At 40.2% G+C, this 16337-nt stretch overlaps 1 protein-coding gene and 1 non-coding gene across 2 annotated transcripts; both read left to right on the top strand.

Annotated features, from left to right (window-relative positions):
- Nucleotides 1–1068: 1068 nt before the first annotated feature.
- On the top strand, nt 1069–4139 carry ABT1 (activator of basal transcription 1). Its single transcript, XM_061147404.1, has 3 exons — nt 1069–1346; nt 2018–2223; nt 2379–4139. The coding sequence occupies exons 1-3, from the start codon at nt 1106–1108 to the stop codon at nt 2757–2759; spliced, it is 828 nt and encodes a 275-aa protein (XP_061003387.1). The 5' UTR covers nt 1069–1105; the 3' UTR covers nt 2760–4139.
- Nucleotides 4140–7403: 3264 nt separating this feature from the next.
- On the top strand, nt 7404–7477 carry TRNAN-GUU (transfer RNA asparagine (anticodon GUU)). Its single transcript has one exon. It is a non-coding gene; the product is annotated as a tRNA-Asn (tRNA).
- The last annotated feature ends 8860 nt before the right edge of the window (nt 7478–16337 follow it).

Genomic DNA, 16337 nt, shown 5'->3' with positions numbered 1-16337 from the left:
TAGTAAAGTAAAGAAATAAGGTTTGTTTATAAACCTTAACCCAGAATATCTTTGGTGCTAATGGTGTCTTTCCACCAAATGCATGGAGTACACCTTTCACAAGAGAGATTTCTTGCTTTTAGGGAGACAGAAAGAAGAGTCTAAGAGGGTCGTTCTTGTAGTAGTACCAGATTCTTTAGTAACTTTAATTTAACATAATCAGTATGCCATTGAGGCACATTTTGGGTACCCTGGACCCCAAAACTGTGAAAACACAAATCCCAGGGAGAATAAAGCTCCCTGTCCTAGCGGTGGCTTAAATCAAGGCTAAGTATACATCTGCCAGTAGATGTTTGTAACAGAAGTATAAATACAAATCATGCATTAACACAAATGTAAAACAGGCGCCAAATTTTAAAATAAAAGAAATAATTGTGGCAAGTTAAAACTTTTATTAGACAATTTATTCACAAAATCAAATTTTAAATTAATATTTTAAAGTAAAAAAGATTTTAACTAAGTGAAAAGGTCACAAATGAAATTTTCAAAAATTAAGTCTAAATTTCTAAAACTTTTATTTGCAAAGGTAAATTACATTCTCAAAACTTAAATTTTAAAAACTCAAATTTCTAAATTAAATTTTGAAAAACAGTTAACAGTCAAACTTAATTAAAAAAATGAAATTTCAGTAAACTTCAAAAGTTGAGCCATCCCCCAACTGGAGCCACACCCGAGTCCTTTGGGTAAAATGCTACTTTGACCTCTGGAATACAAAGAAACTCCCCTCACTTCCAAAATAGTTCTCCAAAATTTCCGGAAGAGCATGCCTCATCCCCTCATTTTGCATCTCACCACGGAATCCTCTAAGGTAAATCATACTTGAGGGTCTACCTCGCCTTTGTCTCGTCAGCTCGGGAGTCAAGGGCTCTCAGGTTTTGAAACTCGCGGCTGACCCAGGGCCTGCTTCCGCCCTCTCCGCTAGTCCTACACTGTCGGGTACAGCCCAGTTCTTTCTTGTCGTTTGACGTCACTCGAGCCGGCCCCGCCCACCCAACGCAGGCAGTCGCACACTAGTGCGTCAGAGGCGCGGCGCTTTACGGCTGCTCGGTCGTACGTACCGGCAAGCATGGAGGCAGAGGGTTTGGAGCCGGGCGCTGCTGAGCTGGGACCTTTGGAAGGGAGTGACCAGAAATTAGGGGCAGAGGAGGAACAGGAGGAATCCGAAGAGGCGGCTGGCGGCAGCAAGAAACGGGTAGTGCCGGGCATTGTGTACCTGGGCCACATCCCGCCCCGCTTTAGGCCTTTACACGTACGGAACCTTCTTAGCGCCTACGGGGAGGTCGGGCGTGTTTTTTTCCAGGCGGAGGGTAAGTGCTCAGGCCTTGATGGTGAGGGAAGAGGGGTGGTACTCGCTGGCAATGAATACACAGTGCGTGTTTTGTTGCCTCAGCTGCGCTTGGAGGCGCTGACGGGGCCGGGGACCTGCGTCTGTTTTCTTTGGTAAATAGGTGACGCGCACGTTTCTTAGAAGGCTGAAATGGAATGTGGGTAGCCCTGTATACCTAGCTGAGCCTAAGCTCTTCGCTACTTTTTGGATTCTAATCTCGGCTCCGCCCACCCTACTTTCTTGAGGCGAATTTACCAGTTTGTTAAATGAGTACGGCCTGAATTAAAATCTCAGTGACTTTTCCACAAAACTGAACGTATCTCTTTGTCGTGTCGAGGCCCAGGTCAAGAGACAGTATATGATAGGCCGCGCCCAACTCCCATTCAGTCACTAGTTGGAATTGGGGTTGGGGGCCTGTGCAGGTTTTAAATAGAACGATTGGGGCAGACGTAATGATGAAAGAATTAACCTTTGAGGAAAAGGTTGAGTTTAGACAAGGCGTAAAGTGTGGACTATGGAGTTAGCCACTTCTGGGCAAAGACAAGGTGGGATCCTGGCCTGCGGGGAGGTCTGGAGAATTGGTGAGTGGGAGGTGCTGTTGAATGGATGCTGTATGCGCCTCTTTGACCACTGCTTTGTCTTGGACTCCAGACGGGTTCGTGAGGCGCAAGAAGAAGGCAGCAGCTGCCTCCGCGGCCGGAGGGAAAAAGCGGTCCAAATACAGCAAGGACTACACGGAGGGCTGGGTGGAGTTCCGGGACAAGCGAGTAGCCAAGCGTGTGGCGGCCAGTCTTCACAACACGCCCATGGGCTCCCGCAGGCGCAGCCCCTTCCGTTATGACCTGTGGAACCTCAAGGTGAGGGGATTGGCTTGTCTGCCGCACCACTCATCCTCTCGCCTTCGCGGCCACAGCCCACGCACCCCTGTCATCTTTTTGGCCCCCATCCCTTCCGTCAACTCCCCATCTCTGATCTGCCCTACTCAGATCTTTTCTTGTTTTCCTGTCCACAGTACCTGCACCGTTTTACCTGGTCCCACCTCAGCGAGCATCTTGCTTTTGAGCGCCAGGTGCGCAGGCAGCGTCTGAGGGCTGAGGTTGCCCAGGCCAAGCGTGAGACTGACTTCTATCTTCGAAGTGTGGAGCGCGGACAACGTTTCCTTGCGGCTGATGGGGACTCTACCCGCCCGAATGGTTCCTGGGCCTTTGCCCAGCGTCCTACTGAGCAGGAGCTGAGGGCCCGGAAAGCAGCTCGGCCAGGGGGACGTGAACGAGCTCGCCTGGCTAACGCTCAGGACCAGGCCCGCTCCAACCGAGGGCTTCTTGCCAAGATCTTTGGAGCCCCTACACCCTCAGAGAGCAGGGAGGACTCCTCACTGGTCAGGAACTCTTGAGGGTCAGAGAGGCCCCTTCCACCTCCTAGCCCAGCCCAGCGTCCTGTCTACCTTATAATGACTACCCAGGCGGACATTTTATTGTGTTTCTCAAACCAGAAGTCTGGTGAGTTCCTCAGACAGAAGTTTTGTAGACCTCTCCTCTTTCTCCTCCCAGCTCCTATACATGCCTGACTGAGGCACTTAGTTGTTACTAGCATGATTATGACTACTGCTCATGTCTGTTTTACCTTGTTCAGTTCGTGGCTTCCTGTCTGCTGCCCACTGGGACCCTTTAAAAGTCCTACTTTCTCGCCCCAGGAACAGCCTTTCCCTTGATTTAGAGTGATAATGGCTAGTCCAGACGGCTGTTTACCAACCACATTATTGGGCAGCAGCAACATCCTTTTTATTTAGAAAGGGTTAATAGGGACAGGGGTTAATGGGCTAGAGTGGCTTGGGAGCCACCTTCAAAATATATTTATAGAATAGAAAAAGATATATGTAAATACATATTTTTAAACATGCCTTTGTAGTTTATGGGGTGGGGAGTGGTGATGGTCATTGGATAAGTTGCAACTTCTGTGTGTTGGACAGAATTCACCCACCTTCGTTCCATCTCCTGGAGACAGGATACCTCCCTCTGTTTTAACCTGGATAGTTTTCTATCTAATCAGTTTCTTAGGCCATGTTGTTAACACTTAACCTAATTCAACATTTACCTATTTAATCAATTTCTTAGGCCTTGTTGTTAACATTTATTTAATTCAGCATTTACTAAGTCACTATATAAGGACACATGGCCCTTGGTGTAAGTCTTATAGACTGCTAAAAAAAACAGATGTTTAAGAAATAAATGTATAGAAGTACTATAGGCATCATGCCAGATGTATTTAAGAGGTAGAGTGAGGCCATGGGAAGGGCTGATTGATTCTATTTGGGAAAGTAAGCAACATCCTGAGAAGTGAACCAAAGTCTGACAGAGCCTGATACACTCCTGTAATTGTAAACAAAACTCCACGGATGGAGTGTTGGGTTCAGACCATTGTAAAGGTAGGCAAAGCCTAGGAGGTAGTTGTGCACACATGATGCCCTTCAGGTGCGTTTATACATTTTGTCTACCCTTAGACCAGGGAAGTTCACAAATAACATGCAGAGAAGCTCTGGAGGTGATAGAATGCATGTAAGCCACTGAGGGGGAACTGAAAACTGAGATGTCAACAAAAAACTGGAAAATATCTACACACAGCCTCACAATAGACTAAAACTCTGGCTTTTAAACTTACAGGAAGTGTTAGAGTGATAATAATAAGTCATTTGAGTTTTGCTTGCACCATTTATTTTCTTAGGTTCTTTTTGTACTTTCTGCTTAACTGTCATCAATATAATTATCAATGTGTTCTTTGGGTCAAGTGGATTCATCTACTTTGGCTCTAAATAACCACATTTTGTTAAGATCTCAACTTGATAGGTGCAGTTTATTTGGGAGGAGAGAAATGAATTATGGTCCGTTAGGTGTAACATTTTTCACAATCCATATGCCTCCTACCCAGCACACAAACACATCTGTGTAGTGTTATACCCTCATCTTAGAAACTTGATATTTTTGTTTCTGTGTTCATTTCGTATGGGTTTATTCTGTGTGGACTCTTAATGATGTCTTCCACGTGAACCAGGAAGATCCAGTTTCAGAATCTGACAAGCTGTCTTATTCATTTATTCAAATTTGAGTGTCTGTTGTCACCTCTCCTACATAGAGAATACCAAGATGAAGAAACTTAAGTTACTAACAGTAAAACACGTAGGGCTTAATTTTTTGAATGAACGAACTTGTGTTTCCAGATTGATGTTATATATAAGGATATTCAAAGTCAGCATTTCAGTCTCAAGTTTAAACAGTTCTGCATGTAGAGCTCATGCCTATGGGTAAGTCACAAGTGGAGTGAAAAATGAAAATAAGAATGGGTGGAAGGAAATCAATTTCCCAGGAACTATAATCGTGATTCCCTCACTTCTAAGCCCTTTGAAAGGAAAACACCTTTTTTATACTTCCAGTTTTGTCCCCATTTGAACAATGCTTAAGTTTTTTAATGTGAATTGACTTGTTTAATACACAAGCATACAAAATCACATCATCTCCACATTTCCATCATTAAAATTAGGCTCATCTATGACACAAGTTGCTCCTTAATGTTTTTTTATTACCAGCGTCTTCCCTAGTGTATATGGTAAATATTTATTGCATGAACGTCATGTGACATATAGTGAAGAGGTACTGCAAATATGAATGGATTAATCTAATACGAAGTGTTGCAAACTGGGTGATTTAACGCTCAACCATCCCCTATATGATTAGACTTAAGTTACGAACCTATTGTTGCAATGAATTCTTTGAATCAACTTAGTTACACACCATCCAAGAAGCTAGGACCCTGCATTTGCAGAAAATAATAAATTGGTAAAATGAGGAATGGGATCCTGCTTAAGAGAGTAGGAGGGCTCTTGATAGGTGTGTCCAGGCTTGTGAAATTATCCCTGAAAATGTCCAAAAGTCGCCAAGCACTCTTCCTCAGTTTACTTTTCCATTGTTCTTCATATCTCTGGAAGTAGTCTTGTAACATAATACTGGTATTACAGTAGAGTTGAAGGGGAAAAATCCTTTGTCTAAGCCTCAGGAATGTGCCCTGTTTCCCTAAGAGAGTTAATATTTCAGTGGGTTGCTTGTGGTCCCTGACTTAAAATGGTTCAGTGTTTAATTTTTCAACTTCACTGCAAAGGTGGTGCACATTCAGTAGAAACTACTTCCAGTTTTGAATTTTGATCTTTTCCATGGCTAGTGAGTGCTAGTGAGAAGTGGTGTGATACTCTCCTGGAGCTGGGCAGCCATTCAATCATAAGGTTAAATGATTACTTTTCACTCTCAGTACAGTATTCAATAAATAACATGAGATAATCAACACAGTTAAGAAATAGGCTTTAGGTTAGATTTTGCCCAACTAGTGAAAGTGTTCTGAGCACGTTTAGGGTGCAGTAAATCATCTGCCTGCAATGCAGGAGACCTGGGTTCGATTCCTGGTTCAGGAAGATCCCCTGGAAAAGGAAATGGCAACTCGATCAAGTATTCTTGCCTGGAGAATCCCATGGACAGGGGAGTCCAGTCTGATAGACTTGGCGACTACATCACCACCACCAGGTTACTCTATGCTGTTCAGTATGTTAGGTGTATTAAATGCATTTTCGAATTACAGATGCTTTCAACTTAGATGGGTTTATTTGATGTGACCCCATCCTCAGCAGAGGAAGATCTGTGTTAATTAGAGTTCCCAACCTTTAAGAGAGAGTCCCACCTCCAATTCCGAGCAAAAGTGGTAATTTTCCTTTTTGGTAAATGTGCCCACCATTCTCACACCAACACAAAGCTATCTGAGTAATAAACTCAGCCGGGGAGAATGAAATGGAAAGAAGCTGTGTTTGCTTTTCTAAGCTCTAATTTTTTTTTTTTTTTAATACGTTAAAATGGGGAATACCTCTGAGACTTAAACTAAGCTTCCATGAACAGCAATGTAAAGTTTTTTGGCTTTCCCTCTCCTCAACCTCCCCTCTCAGGCATGCAATCAACTCAGGAGGATACAGAAGAACAAAGGAGGCTGGTGCAGGCACAAACACCAGTTGTGTCCCAGGATACTGCAGGATGGGGGAGGGCATGGTTGGAATTACCCTGGAAACCACAGGGGAAGGATAAAAGGGGAGGGAAGGACAAGAAAATGTATTTGAGAAGCACATCTAACGTGTAGAAGGGCTTCAATGGATGGTGGCTTCCAGGGCGAAGACCAGGCTGTGACCCAGGACTGGTCTCAAGGAACCTGAGAATAACCAGGACTCTGTCAGCTCCTGCCCAGTCATCCCACCCATGAGCTACTGTGTGTGATTGAGTTAAGGGTCTATATTTAAAATACATTTTTATATATTTATATAACATATACTATATATATATATAAAAAGAGAAAATAACCTAATGAAAAATGTCATGTACTTGGGTACATTTTATTGATACTATGGCACCCATTTGAATATTCAGGACAGAAATTCATAATGAAGCACTAGTTAATATGAAATAATAAGACAAGGAAGACCAGAGTTATGGCTTTCACTTAACTAAATGTGAAAGTGCCCAAACTTCACTCACCTAAAGGTGAGTAAAAAGAACTCGCCTGAGTTCTTTTCAAGGAACAACTTGCTAGGCTTGGCTTTTGTGATGGTTATTTGTTTCCCCTCAACTTTTCCAACTTTCTATTGGAAAACCTAAAAACAGATTTTCTTCTAAATTATTTCCCCCTCTTCGTTGCTCTTACCGGTGTCTTTCCCACTTAATGTATCTTCGTGTCTGTGGAATCCTTCCAGGGGTTTTCCATCAATTGAATTATTAGCGAAAACTCTCTCACTGAAATGAGAATAAATTCTGTCCGATGTCTTTCCTCAGATTACGCTCATGTTCGGGTAAACAACAGTTCCGCGTCCCAATCCCCGCTTAATTGACACTCCGTTTTTCCTCTACTAAGAATAATATCGATATTATTACCCAGCAAAAGATACATTTCTAAAATGTTATATACAGTTTAAACTGAAAAAATAACATCCTTGGAAAAGAAACCTTGTAGCGTCTTTGGCTCTGTGGCGCAATCGGTTAGCGCGTTCGGCTGTTAACCGAAAGGTTGGTGGTTCAAGCCCACCCAGGGCCGACTTTGACGGATGTGATGAGGTCTGTTAGGAACCTTGTCTGTGGGTTTATTTATTTTCTTGAATCTGATTCTCTATCAGACTCTGAAAATCTTTACTTATTAAGTGAAAATCTTACCAACATGTTTCCTAGAGTTGTCTTTGGGAAAGGTTCGCTGAATATTACAGGGCTTTTATGATAACTGAGGGATAGAGTGAAGGCGTCTCAGGAGATCAGTAAGTTAAGGGTGTCTGCTGGTGCATGAGATACCATGCAAAATATTTGCATGCACAAATATTTTCATGCCCCTCTGCTCTATACAGGGACGGGTGTATGACTTATGGGGACCTCAGTGAGGGAATCTAGAGATACGGAGAGAGACAGAAGGACACAGTACAAATCAGTACAAATGACAGACATGGAGAGAGAGGGAGGCAGAGAAACAGATGAAAACTCTATTGAAATCAAGATCACATGTGACTTTAGAAGAGGATCCACAGGCACCTTTTCTAAAGGAGGCACTTCAGAAAGGCCTACAGTGACAGAGATCTTCTGAAATATGAGATCATCAAGGAAGGATGAAGTTTAAGTTGGATTGGCCGAGAAACCCAGAGCCCAAAGTTGCCCTGTGAGAACCTGAAGAATCCTAGGGTCAGAAGCAAATGATCCCCAAAGGATGATTCCTGATCCAGATCTTCTTTGAAAAAGGTTCCTGACTGGCAGACTTTCTGAATCTTCAGGAGGCTTCAGGAGTTTTTTTTTTTAATACAGCTTAAATTGATAAAGTACATGGTCCATCATCTTTAGAAATAGAGCCCAATAGAAATGCCATGAAGATGTTCTCAATTTAGGAGCATCTCTCCCACCTAAAAGCAGAGCTGGCTTGAGCATATTTCACAACCAGAGTGCTAAACTTTCTCAAGAATCACAGGGACATTTCATGGTCCAAAGACTTCCATTTGCTACCCCTTCTTTGGAAACACACACTGACATTCTCCAAAATTTATTCCCTCAGGTGATTTCCTGGACCCAACACATTTTCCGTTTATAATGACGAATTATTCTCCTTGAACAGTGGATTTCTGCATGTATTTGAAAACTTTGAAAATAAAAGTGATTCATCCTTAGGGTTAGTTGAACCTTAAAATAAAAAATTCATTCCAAAGTTCTGGAAACAGCCAGGAGTCTTTGTTCCCTTACATAAAGTAATTCTCAATTACTCCACTTACTTAAGTGGTTAAAATACTCTTAGTTAAGTGGTTATAAAATTAGATCAAATGGAAGTTTGATTGCATTTTAAATCTTAGTGTTTTGGCATGTCTAAATATTAATCCCATGTTACATTATGTCCATTACATCCCCATAGAGATAGTATAAATGTAGAATTTATTGTTAACTAGTCTTCTATAAAGAAACTTTAAGTGGGAGTCTGATATGAACAGTCCAGTCCATTGGAGGAATTTAGAAGTGCAAGGGTCATATTTCTACATCATAAATAGTATTTACTATAATTCATCGACAGATGTGAGAGTAGCTTGATGTGCACCTAATATATTTTAGTTGCTTTTAAAAGTCATTGTCCAAAATGGCATGATAAATTAGGGGGTAGAAGAAACCCTGAGAATCATGGTGTAAACAGATAAGCAGAAAATCCTGAAATTCTCAGTAATTGAGATAGGTCTAGATGCTCAGATTTGGATCTGAAGCCCAAGGGAATGAAAGAATAATTAGAAGACATGCGAAATAATTCTATTCGATTTACTTCACAGAAAATATGTAAAGACATAATGTTACCCATGTAGTAAAGTTTGGAAATAACAGCTTTAAAAATCTTTTCAGTAGGGTAACCTGGAATAGGAAAACTCACATAAGCATGTGAGTTTAGCATAAAAATATATGATACGAATCTCATAGGTCTGAACTGTGTGTTACATTTTGGAGATGCTTGGGCTGTGATTCTGCAAAACACATTTCCCCTTTACTGGCTGGTTTTCTGTTAGATTCTGTCACTAGAGGGACTGTTCTGTGGTTCTTTCTGTATTCTAGGGCGACAGCTCTCCACTCTGTATTGACAAAACATTTGTTCCATTTTCCAGATTATGAAACACCTGTAGATCCAGGTTTATTGGATCCTCAGAGATCAGACCTCACCTGGGAGATGATGTAGGATGAGGAAATGGATCAGAAATTGAGGGCAATCACAGGTCATGGTGGGGTGGATTTCTGGTTAAATTGACACACACTGTTCTTGCTAAAACTGGAATTCACAAGCGAGTGCACACACAGGCCTAGGAGAAGGTTCAGGAGGTGACCAGACTTTTGTCAAGCGGAGAAAATTTGTCACGTCAGGACCCATAGGGCATCCACCTACTTTCCCAACAGCTTGCTAGAGATTTGTCAAATTTACTAATATTTCTGGAGAAACAATTCTTTATTTTGTTCATTTTCCCTATTTTGCTTTTATATTTTAATTATTTTTCACTCTTTTAATGTTACTCTTTCCTTTCTTCTACTGTTTTGGTTTGAATTTTTTCTTTTTTCTATCTGATTAATGTGGAAACAGATCCCTGACTTTTAAATTTCTCATTTCAGGATATCCCTGGTGCTCCAGTGGCTAAGACTCCAGTCTCCCACTGCAGGGGACCTGGGTTCGACCTCTGGTCAGGGAACTAGAACCCACATGCTACAGTAAGAGTTCGAATGCCGTGACTAAGAACTGGTGCAGCCAAATAAATTTAAAAAACAAATAAATAAATTTCAGAGCTCTGTGTTTTCCGTCATACAATTTTGTATGTGCATTTTCTTTTGTGGATTTTATTATGTTATGCTTCTATTATCTTATAGTTTAAATATTTTCACTCTCATTTGACTTATTCCTTGACTCATGGGTTATTTTTTGTTTCCAAATATCTGTAAATTTTTGGTCTGTTTGTTGTTGATTTCTAATTTGATATTTTGTGAAACTTCAATTTTAAATTTACAGATACTCATTTGATGGCTCAGCACATGGTCTATTTTGGTGACTATTTTATTTGCATTTGACGAGAATGTATTTCAAAGAGCCATCCTTGTTCTTTGTTAATTATCTCCCACTGTATGTTTATTTTCTCTGTGCATCCCTTTTTGTCTTGCTTACGTTTTCTTTGAGTTTGATTTCCTCTTCTTTTGCTCAGTTTTTTTGAGATGGAAGATTAGTTTACATATTTTCAGGCATTCTTATGTTATGAAGTGCATTCACATCTATAAAATTTCCTTTTCCTTTCGCAGCATCCACAAATTTTAATATGATGTGCCTATATAATTGAGTAAAAATATTTATTTTTTATTGTGGTTTCTGTCTTGACACATGTGTTAGTTAGAGGTATGTTCCATAATTTCCAAGCAAGAGTAGATTATCGGATTACCTTTTTATTATTGATTTCTAATATAATGCACTGTAACTAATAGCAAAGTGAATGATTCTGGTCCTTTGAAGTGAGGCTTCGATTATGACCCAACATACTGTCCATTTCAGTATATTTTCAGTGTAACCTCTTTTTTAAAAAAATCAACATGTTGTACATTACCTCCTCAGGACTTACTTTATTTTTGACCATCTTTACCTATGTCAGCAAATTTGGAAAACTCAGCAGTGGCCACAGGACTGGAAAAGGTCAGTTTTCATCCCAGTTCCAAAGAAGGGCAATGCCAAAGAATATTCAAACTACTGCACAATTGTGCTCATTTCACATGCTAGTAAGGTTATGCTCAAAATACTTCAAGCTAGGTTTCAGCAGTACATGAACCAAGAATGTCCAGATGTACAAGCTGGATTTAGCAAAGGTAGAGGAACCAGAGATCAAATTGCCACCATTCACTGGATCATAGAGAAAGCAAAGGAATTCCAGGAAAACATCTGCTTTGTTGATTATGCTAAAATAAAGCCTTCCACTGTGTGGATCACAACAAACGGTGAAAAATTCTTCAAGAGATGGGAATACCAGACCACATTACTGCCTCCTGAGAAACCTGTGTGCAGGTCAAGAAGCATAGAAATAGACATGGAACAATGGACTGGTTCAAAATTAGGCAAGGAGTACATCAATGCTGTGTATTGTCACCCTGCTTATTTAACTTATATGCAGAGTACATCATGCGAAATGCTTGGCTGGATGAATCACAAGCTGGAAGATTGCTGGGAGAAATCAATAATCTCGGATATGCAGATGACACCACCTTAATGGTAGAAAGTGAAGAGGAACTAAAGAGCATCTTGATGAAGGTGAAAGAGGGGAATTAAAAAGTTGGCTTGAAACTCAACATTCAAGAAACTCAGAACATGGCATCTAGTCCTATCACTTCATGGCAAGTAGATGGGGAAACAATGGAAACAGCTAGAGACTTTATTTTTTGGTACTCCAAAATCACTGCGGACAGTGACTTCAGTCATGAAATTAAAAGATACTTGCTCCTTGAAAGAAAAGCTATGGCAAACCTAGACAGCATATTAAAAAGCAGAGACATCACTTTGCCAACAAAAGATCTGTCTAGTCAAAGCTATGGTTTTTCCAGTAATCATGTATGGATATGAGTGTTGGAACGTAAAGAAGGCTGAGTGCTGAAGAATTGATGCTTTCGAACTGTGGTGCTAGAGAAGACTCTTGAGAGTTCCTTGAACAGAAAGGAGATCAAACCAGTCAATCCTGAAGGAAGTCAGTCCTGAATATTCATTGAAAGGACTGATGCTGAAGCTGAAGCTGACGCTCCAATACTTTGGCCATCTGATGCGAAGAACTGACTCCTTTGAAAAGACCCTGATGCTGGGCAAGATTGAAGGCAGGAGGAGAAGGAAACAACAGAGGATGAGATGGCTGAATGGCATCACCGACTTGATGGACACAAGTTTGAGCAAACTCCAAGAGATAGTGAAGGATTGGGAAGCCTGGTGTGCTACAGTCCATGGGGTTGCAAAGAGTCAGACACGAATGACTGACTGAACAACAACGCTTTGAAAAGTCCTTAAAAGTGTAAAGTAATTAGCCTCCAACTAATAAAAATAAATGAAAAAAATAAAAATAAAAAAATTTTAAAAAAAGAAAAAAAGAAAAGTCCTTAAAAGATTAAGTGGGAGGCTACCTTCCTACCTTCCCAGTGGGTGGGAAAATATGAGGCTTATATTTGAAAAATTGAGTGACCCCAAAATTTTAAATATTCTCAAAATCACACTTGTAATTTCCTAGCAGGTTACTACCAATGCTACTAACCTGCTACTACCTAGCAGGTTACTACTAATTTTCCTCTTAAAACTATCTTTTATATTTGTGTTTTAAATTTAGTTTTACATATTTCTCAATGGAAAACCGGTACAGGCTTGTTCTTAAATTAGGCCTTGGATCACCAGTTTGAAATATCTAAGTTGCTGCCCTGACTTTCACATTTTTACAAATGGTTCATTTAAAATGAAAATTGTTTTAACCACATGTAGCCCATTCACAAGGTTCTTTTTGCAGTTTACAAATAACCCTAAAGCAACAACACAATTAGCAATGCTTAATTATTTAGAAATGCTGAATTCTCATGGAATGTAGAACAATGTGTTCTAAACAGTGTTATTTTAACCAATGATTTAGAACATTATGGGATGCTCACTGGAATATATACTGGTCTTTAAATATTTCTTTCTCAATCTTTAAAGTAATAGACCCACGCACATGGAAATCTTCAAGCTTTCTGCATACCAGTTCATTCAGTAAGAAGGTGTTCAGTGTGGGAAATTGCTTCACATGCATAGCCCAAAAACCATGAGTGAATTGCCTTAAATTTATTGACTCACAAAACAGCACTTATTAATATTTATCTTCTTAAATGAATCACTATGCCTTTACCAGTAGCCTGGTGGCAGAAGAAGGAGCAAAAAATTGCTGAAGGTCATAATTGCAATTCACCAAGGAAGAAGGAAGGACATGCTAAGTGCCTGGTTCTCTCATCCCAGTCTACTGTACTTGCACCTTTTCTTTCCTTTCTTCCCTATCCACTATATTTTGATGGGCTTTAGTTTCCCTTGTGATATGTTTTTCAATGCTAGACTTCCACCCTAACTTTGCTTTTTGTCATTTCCTCGTCACCATTTCTCCTGAGTTCCCCACTTTTCCTCCTCACTCTTTCACTTTCTTCTGTAAATGTTTTCCTTTCCTAACACTTTCCTCTTATACACATAGTTTGTATCTCTTCCTCTTTTTCCCATAATTACTATTTTTCTTCTAAAACCCACACAGTACTTCTTTGTACACCTCCATCTCCCTTTGCTCTCTACCAGTTTTAATGTCTCTCGAGGTCACAGGAAATAATTACTAAAGTGAGGAATTTTAAAAAACAGATTCAGTTCAGTTCAGTTGCTCAGTCATGTCTGACTCTTTGCAACCCCATGGACTGCAGCACGCCAGGCTTCCCTGTCCATCACCAACTCCCCGAGCTTACTCAAACTCATGTCCATTGAGTCGGGGATGCCATCCAACCATCTCATCCTCTGCCATCCCCTTCTCCTCCTGCCTTCGATCTTTCCTAGCATCAGGGTCTTTTCCAATGAGTCAGTTCTTCGCATCAGGTGGCCAAAGTATTGGAGTTTCAGCTTCAATGTCAGTCCTTCCAATGAACACCCAGGACTGATTTCCTTTAGGATGGACTGGTTGGATCTCCTTGTAGTCCAAGGGACTCTCAAGAGTCTTCTTCAACTCCACAGTTCAAAAGCATCAATTCTTCAGCACTGAGCTTTCTTTATAGTCCAACTCTCACATCCATACATGACTACTGGAAAAACCATACCTTTGGCTAGAAGGACCTTAGTTGGCAAAGTAATGTCTCTGCTTTTTAATATGCTATCTAGGTTAGTCATAGCTTTTCTTCCAAGGAGCAAGCATCTTTTAATTTTGTGGCTGCAGTCACCATCTGCACTGATTTTGGAGCCCAAGAAAATAAAGTCTCTCACTGTTTCCATTGTTTCCCCATCTATTTGCCAAGAAGTGATAGGACTGGATGCCATGATCTTAGTTTTCTGAATGTTGAGTGTAAGCCAACTTTTTCACTCTCTTTCACTTTCATCAAGAGGTTCTTTAGTTCTTCTTCACTTTCTGCCATAAGGGTGGTATCATCTGCATATCTGAGGTTATTGATATTTCTCCCAGCAATCTTGATTCCAGCTTGTGCTACATTCTGCCTGGCATTTCACGTGATGTATTCTGCATATAAATTAAATGAGCAGGGTCACAAAATACAGCCTTGACGTACTCCTTTCCTGATTTGGAACCAGTCTGCTGTTCCATGTCCAGTTCTAACTGTTGCTTCTTGACCTGCATACAGGTTTCTCAGGAGGCAGGTCAAGTGGTCTGGTATTCCCATCTCTAAGAATTTTCTGCAGTTTGTTGTGATCCACATAGTCAGAAGTTCATCCTGAAGTCCTTCAGTCTATGAAATATCAGAATGATTTCAATGGATGACATCCAGGGAATTGCTTTTCTCTTTCAAACTGGACTTGGTGTTTTTGGGAATGCCATTCTCTTTGTGTGCTACCCTCATATTTTCATTGTGAGCATCAAACAGAGGTTCATATGCCCCATTATAACCCACTTATCCTTGGTTTATATGTTTCTAGTTTGTACTACAGGAATCCCTGAGGCAGGAGCAGCTTTGGGGTTCAGAACTCTCATAGATGATATTATACATAAGACAAATGCTTGCCTACACAGAATATCATGTGACCTTTCCATCTTTTCGACAATTTGTTTAAGCATTCTTCAAACCATCACCATTACCCTGGTAGCTCTTACTGGGCATCATTTAAAGCCAGAAACCCACTGTACTTTTATTCCTTTCTATTCATCTGGATGCTTAATCTACTCATATCTTCTAACTTAGTAATCTCAGTTACAGCCTTAAGGAATAGATCTCTATCCAGAGTCCTGCTTCATTTGGGAAACAGGTGGATGACCTAGCTAGATGGTTCTTTCTCACATTCATGGTTTTTCAAAATACCTTCTTCCTGGGTTCTATGTGCTAGACCAGTGGATATATGATTCTTCACCTCTATAAGCATCATAAGCAAATATAGCACCTGCACAGGTCAAGCACTTATTTCAAAATGAGCCCTGAGATGAGAACAATGAAAAAGATCATCAATTTAACTCTGTGTTTCATCTCTATCTAAGCTTGATAGATATCTATATCTAAGCTTGATATAATTTTTCCTTTCAATCTAGGCAGTTTTTCAAAAATTGACCCTGTGTTTTTGAATACCAAGAAATTCACTGGGGTAAGTTTTGCCTTAATAAACCCTGTGATACTTCTCAGCAATGACAATCAACTCCACAGATTTTCATCATCTGTTTTTAAGAAAAGAAATTAATGACTCAAAAAGTGAAGTTCAGTTGTCATAATGATGCTACATAGGAATAAATGCCATGCAAAGAGGAGATACTGTCAAGCAATTTATTAAGAAACAAATTATAATTATCCTTATTAATAAACATTAAAAGTTGATAGTGCTTCCACATTGTCTTGCCTTTAGAAAAATCAATTTTAAGACCACAAGTAGAAATATTAATATAATTCACTTAACAACAAATAATATTGAAATAACCACTCTATGTGAAAAAGTCAATCCCAAAAGGTTACAAACAACTGTATAATCCCACATATATGGCATTCTTAAAATGATAAAATTACACAAATAGAGAAGAGCTTAGTGTCTTCCGTGGGTAAGGATGAGGTAGTGAGGCAGGTGTGATTTAAGGCCACATGAAAAATCTTCGTGGTTTCAAAGGTGTTCTGTTTCTTGACTGTATCAATGTCAACATTCTGGTTGTATTATTGTACTCTAGTTTTTCAAGATGTTACTTACCACTGTGAGA

The sequence above is a fragment of the Dama dama genome, chromosome 7, assembly GCF_033118175.1.
Source record: "Dama dama isolate Ldn47 chromosome 7, ASM3311817v1, whole genome shotgun sequence".
Lineage (NCBI taxonomy): Eukaryota > Metazoa > Chordata > Mammalia > Artiodactyla > Cervidae > Dama > Dama dama.
The sequence above is the reverse complement of the archived record's forward strand: the minus strand, read 5'-3'. Positions and strand labels throughout refer to the sequence as shown.

Coding starts and splice junctions, on each gene's coding strand:
- ABT1 (XM_061147404.1), top strand. CDS start 1,106: ATGGAGGCAGAGGGTTTGGAGCCGGGCGCTGCTGAGCTGGGACCTTTG. Junction 1,347..2,017: donor TGTTTTTTTCCAGGCGGAGG/GTAAGTGCTCAG, acceptor CTTGGACTCCAG/ACGGGTTCGTGAGGCGCAAG. Junction 2,224..2,378: donor ATGACCTGTGGAACCTCAAG/GTGAGGGGATTG, acceptor TCCTGTCCACAG/TACCTGCACCGTTTTACCTG.